This window comes from Lontra canadensis, unplaced genomic scaffold (genome assembly GCF_010015895.1).
Source record: "Lontra canadensis isolate GAN:19392208 unplaced genomic scaffold, GSC_riverotter_1.0 scaffold66, whole genome shotgun sequence".
NCBI classification, from domain to species: Eukaryota; Metazoa; Chordata; class Mammalia; order Carnivora; family Mustelidae; genus Lontra; species Lontra canadensis.
Window position 1 is genome coordinate 3,475,912 of NW_022631060.1, and position 6,403 is coordinate 3,482,314.

Sequence of the window (6,403 nt, forward strand, 5' to 3'; positions counted from 1 at the left end):
TGCTGAGCAGGACTCCAAGATCATGACCTGAGCCAAAGGCAGATGCTTAACTGACTGAGCTACCCAGGGGCTTCCCTCATTGTATATTCTTAAGAATACCCTCACCCACCAATGGTTACCAAAAAGTAACCATTATGACTTCCAATTTATGCAATATTTTGTGACAGTTTTTAAATCATCACCACGTAGAATATTCTACAAAACAGACCGTACCTTTGTGCTTGAACACCAACCACTGGCTGCCTGTCTGATGATATTTATGATTGTGTTTTGTAGAACCTAGGGTCTAAACATGATGACATCTATCTTTCTTCTTTTGTTCCCTGCAGATTTGCAACTTACATGCCCTTTTATGGCCTGATTCTCCACCTCCAGCACATTGGGAACAATGTTTTCCTGTTCCAGGTTCTCTTTGGCATGATCAACCTCCCCGCCAATTACGTTGCCCTTTTGGCACTGAATCATATGGGCCGTCGAGTAAGCCAGATGATTTTCGGGTCCTTACTTGGAATCTTCATTCTGACCACCACGTTTCTGCCTGAAGGTGAGAAAAGAGCACAGGTTGAAGAAAAGAAATATCTCAGGGACTTGGGGACTAGACTCACACAAGGAAAGGGAGAATATGGTTCTAATGATTCCCCAAAACTGATCTGAGGATTTAGGACAGATTCTACCATTAAGCAGCTGGGAAAGAGTCATAGCTCAGTAAGAGCTGGTGCAGACGTATGGCTATCCTTATCACATTTGAGAAGTATCTGGTGCTGTATCTTCCTTGAAGTTTCTCTAGGAGACCAGTTAATCACTTGCCCTTTTGGCTTTGACCAATCACACTTGTAATTGTAAATGACAGTATCGTGTCCAATATATGTTAATTTTATCTCATATGAGAACACAACACCCTCATTTCTGCTGTCTGGTTATTTTCTTATTACTACAGCTTCGGTGACAATTTCCTCCCTAATGTCTACCTATATTCACTTGTGTGTCTTGTATTAGGTCACCATCACTGCAATCACTGTTTAGGGAAGGCTTTTTGATTTCAAGAAAATAAAAGTATCTTGTCTTCAAGCAGAGAAGCAGGCAATAGGAACAAGGAGTGAGGCAGTTAAAGCCTCTCTTAGAATCTATTTTACTAAATTAAATGATCTTATGTCATGAATAGGGGAACCGTGGTGGTCCCGCGCTTTGCCTAACTCCCAGCATAGCTGTGTATGTTACAGGATCCCAGATTGGTAGCTCTGCCCTCATCTTGGATGTGTGCACTGATGCATGTTTGCTGCTTTACCACAAGTGTACTCCAATGTTGTAACACTCTCATGAGATTTTTTTTTTAATTATTGAGTAGAAAACGGACTCTGAGATTTCCTTTCAGAGGTTTCCAAAGTCCAACAATCATTCCCCTAACACAGATCTTTATTCTTAAATCTTCAAATATTGCTCTAGATCAAGCTAGTCTCCAGCTTATCCAGAACATGAGACAAAGGTCTTATTACTCTCTGCCGCAGTACTAGCCCCACATTAATATCATGTGTGCACCCAGGTTTTAAACTCCTCAAGGACATCGATGAGTTTTACATTCCTCCAAAATTGTTCATATGGAGTCCCACTTTATACATGAAAGGCAGAGGAGACGCTGGACAAAATAAATGAAAGCGAACTCACGTTCCCCTCTCCGTCTTTGGCAAATCTCTGATGTGTAAGGGAGAGGTAATAAAATGACTCGGGTTTTTTATTCTCTGTTTAAGTTGTAACATACAGATAAGTCACATTTCTCAGCTACTAGTCACTCCACGTTCTCTGCCTCCGTGCACTTTTTCTACAATGTACTTAACACATGCAAACATGTCCAATTGTCTTTTTCATTTGTTATTTGGTGGATGGTGATTCCTTTAGCTCTGATTTCCTGAGTCTCACTGGTCTTCCTCTCCAGAAATGCAGACTCTGCGTGTTACTTTGTCAACTTTGGGAGTAGGAGTTTCTTCTGCAGCTCTCATGAGTTCTTCTGCCCATGGAAATGAACTAATCCCTACCATAATCAGGTACAAAGCTCATGGAAGCTCTAGCAGGGTCTAAATAGACCTTCCCCAGCTAATTAACATTTATAGTGGAAAGAACACTGGTGAGTTATCAGAAGCATCAATTTTAATAGCTTTTTTAAAAAGATTTTATTTATTTATTTATTTGACAGAGAGAGAGAGAGAGAAAATACAAGCAGGGGGAGTGGGAGAGGGAGAGAGAGAAGCAGGTTTCCTGCTGAGCTGGGAGCCTGATGCAGAATTCGATTCCAGGACCCTGGGATCATGACCTGAGCTCAAGGCAGACACTTAACGACTGAACTACCCAAGCGCCCATAATAGTATTAATAGTAACAAAAATTACAACCAAAATTTAAACTAAATTTAAACTAAAATTTATTAAAATTTGACTTTGGCAAGGCACTGTGTTTTTTTTTTAACATACTATCTCACATAATCTACAGAACCACTCAGTGGTAGATGGTATGGAGAAGAGTATTTTTTAAATGATGAAAGTATGTGCTAATGCACTTGTGCACTTGAAAAAAATTGCTAGCAAACAAGACAGCATATTTGAAATGTAAGAGTATAACGTCAACCTTCATGTATCTAAACACTATTGTGATATCTCCCATAATTGAAACAAAATAATAAATCACAAATTACCTGCATGGATTTATACCTGTGTTTGTATTGTTTGCACTCCAAGGGCAACAGCGACAGGAATCCTGGGAATTGCTGCTAACTTTGGAGCAGCCCTGGCTCCCCTCTTGATGATCCTAACTGTGTATTCTCCCCACCTGCCCTGGATCATGTATGGAGTCTTCCCCATCCTCTCTGGTCTTACTGTTCTCCTCCTTCCTGAAACCAGGAATCGGCCTCTGCCTGACTTCATCCAGGATGTGGAAAAGGAGTGAGTAGACCCCCTGGCTGCCACTTAGGGGAACTGTGTGCTCTAGGTCTGTGACAAGGAAGGCAAGACACCATTCAGGATCACTGTCCCCTGGGAAAGATTTATGAATTTTAAAAATTTTTTTGATTTATTCATTTGAGAGAGAGAGAGAGCACAAGCAGTAGGAGAGGCAGAGGGAGAAGGAGAAGCAGACTTCCTGCCCAGCTGGGAGCCGTAGGGCTTGATCTCAAGACTCCAAGATCATGACCTGAGCTGAAGGCAGACACCCAAGCGCCCCTATGAATTTTCTTTTTTTTTTTTTAGTGAGCTAAATGCCCAATATGGGGCTTGAACTCATGACTCCAAGACCAAGTCACCTGCCCAGCGACTGAGCCAGCCAGCTGCCCCTCCCAGGGAAAGATTTAGACCTAGACATATGTCATGTGGTCAGTGCCTTTGGCTTAGCTACAGCTCTGTGCCTCTTCACACTGACTTCAGATACTCCGTGGCTCCCCAGGTCACACAGACTGGCTCTGCCCAGCAGCCAAAATTAGGTGTCTTAGGGTGACAAACACACCCTGAAGGTATTTCATAGACACACAGATCCAGACACCAGGATCTCATCCCTCAGACCCCAGAAGCACCCAGCTGGGGGAGTGCAGTGAGCTCCCTGGAGCTTCTGAGGACTGCCCTGGTCACTGAAGAATCTGAATGGGATCAGGGAGATGACAGGATCCCCTCCCACAGATGACCATGTACCTCAGGGGAAGAGTCTCACTGGGCTACCTGTGAGATCCAGACCAGCTGCTGGTTTTCTGCTGGGAATGCAACTGTTAAGAAAAGTGGGAAAGGAGGAGTAAATATAAGTTGGTTGGTTGGTTGGTTGGTTTTACACAGAACAAGAAATTTTATTATCTTGAATGCTGGTGCATTCAAACAAATAACAAGCTTAATTAATCAGAGGGAAACCTCATATACCATGGCAGATTTCTGGGCAGGTTTCAACCCTTTAAAGGTTGAAGGCATAATTGTTCAGTCTTCTTTCAGATGGAGGGCTTCCCTTTTACTTGACATTTTTACTTTAGCAGTTGTTACGAAGTTCAACCAAAGTCTTTCACCTGTAAGGTTAAATGGAAAACAGAGTGAAAAAAAATTGTTAGCGTTGGACTTTGTTTTCTTTGTTCTTTCATATACATGGTAATGTCTAACTTTGAAATTTTCTTATGGGCATCTTAATTTTTGAGTTTTTAAAAATGGTAAGACCATGAATTTTCTTGCTTTATGGATCATAGTAGCTTCACAAATTATGACTAAGATACATGTACAAACAAAATTTCAGATGCTCTCAAAAACATATTTGGAGATATAGCACACGTGATATATATTTCTTTTTGGGTCCTTATCCTTTTGGGATACTGAAGAATACCCAATTTAAAATATAGGCATTTTTTTGGTCATGGGGCCTACTCAAAAAGGAAGGAAGGAAGGAAGGAAGGAAGGAAGGAAGGAAGGAAAGAAGGAAGAAAGGCGTGCCTGAGTGGCTTAGTTAGTTACATATCTGACTTTCAATCTCAGGTCAGGTCTTGATCTCAGGGTCATGAGTTTAGCCCATGGGCTTAAATGGGCTCCATGCTGGGCATGGTGCCTACTCAAAAATAAAATAAAATAAATAAAATATAGGCATTTTAATTGAATTTTTAAATTTTTTTAAATTTTTTAATTTTTTAAATTTTGAAGAATTTTTTAAATTTTTAAAATTTTTTAAAAGTCTAAAAATTTTAAAAAATTTTTAAATGATCAAGAATCTGAAAAGGGGTGCCTGGGTGGCTCAGTGGATTAAAGCCTCTGTCTTCAGCTCAGGTCATGGTCCCAGGGTCCTGGGATCGTGCCCCACATCGGGCTCTCTGCTCAGCAGGGAGCCTGCTTCCTCCTCTCTATCTGCCTGCCTCTCTGCCTGCTTGTGATCTCTGTCTGTCAAATAAATAAATCAAATCTTAAAAAAAAAAAAAGAATCGGAAAGGATTTTTAAACTTTTGTATATTGCCTTTACCTCTTCCAGATCCCTTGGCCTCCAAAGGTGAGGGTGGGAGTTGAAACTATGGAAGCTGCCTTCCCAGAATTTACTCAGATCCTTCGGGCGGGGGTCCTGGTTTTAATCAAAATTAATGGGTCAAGAATCAGTTTGCTTTAAGAATGCAGGACCTATATGTTGACTTGATGTCTTCTCATTTTTGTGCTTCTTTGTTGGTTTCATTGTATTTTTACCAGGAGAGAAGACCTAAGAAAAACAAAGAAGGAAGATACCTTCATGAAAGTGACACAGTTTTAAGGAGTTCCAGTAACGAACTGCTAATCAAGGAGCAAGACAGAGGAAGGAAAGTCAGGATCATCCCCAGATACTGGAAAGATCTGTAAAATAAACAAAACAAAAAGCTATAAAGGAAACATGGATCCCTTTTATAATTGCAGGACTAAGTAACTATGCAATAGCTATAGTTAATCATAATGAGAAATTTGAGGAAAGCCCTAATACTTGAAAAAGTTTTTTTATTCTTGAAGTCTCGTAGATATACAATGTTCTATTAGTTTCAGGTGCACCACATAGTGATTTGACAATTCTATACATACAAAGTCATAATATTTTTAAAGGAATCATAGTAAAATATGTGCAAAATTATAGATGTCTAGCATCTTTCTGGACAGAAAGGTAGAATAGAATTTTAAAACTTTGATTTTGCCCCAGTTAATTGGTAGAGTAATTGCTGGAGTAATTACAATGGAAAACTCCATCTTTGGGGACAACTCCAAAAAGAGTTCCATATGTATGTACAAATTAATAATAGGCAAAATGATTCAGAGAAATGAGGCTCATGGAGGGAGGACGAGGTAGGTTTTTGGGGCAACATATGCTGGAATGAGACGCAGTAGGTCAAAAACACAATAGCAGATGACTTTACAAATCCAAAGAAGTCCAGAATGATATGGTAGCATATTTGAAACTTGAAGTTTGATCATTATCAATGATTTCATTATCAATGATTCATTGATCATTATCATTATCAACTAATCATTATCAATGATTTATGATGATTAAGGGTATCATGAATCACTGATAGAAATAAGTAATTACATAATAATTACCATTATATGATTTTATAAATAAATGCCTGGGGCGCCTGGGTGGCTCAGTTGTTAAGTGTCTGCCTTCAGCTCACATCTCAATCCCAGGGTCCTGGGATCGAGCCCTGCATCGGGCTCCTTGCTCAGCGAGGAACCTACTTCTCCCTCTCCTTCTCCCTCTGCTGATGTTCCCTCTCTCGCTGTGTCTCTCTCTGTCAAATAAATAAATAAAATCTTTTTTTAAAAAATAAATAAATAAATAAATGCCTAATTTTTAAACTTCATTCCCCAAACCAAAAAAATACTCCATGTGATTAAAAAGATATATAGAACAATTAAACCATGTTATTCAATACAAAACCTGGCTACAAAATCT

General features: G+C 39.7%; 1 protein-coding gene across 2 annotated transcripts in view; it reads left to right on the forward strand.

Annotated features, from left to right (window-relative positions):
* Positions 1-5,352, forward strand: part of LOC116880325 (solute carrier family 22 member 9-like) — a 32,362-nt gene extending 27,010 nt beyond the window's left edge. For both annotated transcript variants that reach the window (XM_032879297.1, XM_032879298.1), the window contains 4 exons: positions 330-544; positions 1,931-2,039; positions 2,725-2,928; positions 5,176-5,352. In XM_032879297.1, the coding sequence (XP_032735188.1) occupies positions 330-544; positions 1,931-2,039; positions 2,725-2,928; positions 5,176-5,236 (589 nt within the window). In that variant the 3' untranslated portion in view covers positions 5,237-5,352. The remainder of the gene's footprint in view (positions 1-329; positions 545-1,930; positions 2,040-2,724; positions 2,929-5,175) is intronic.
* Positions 5,353-6,403: the final 1,051 nt, after the last annotated feature.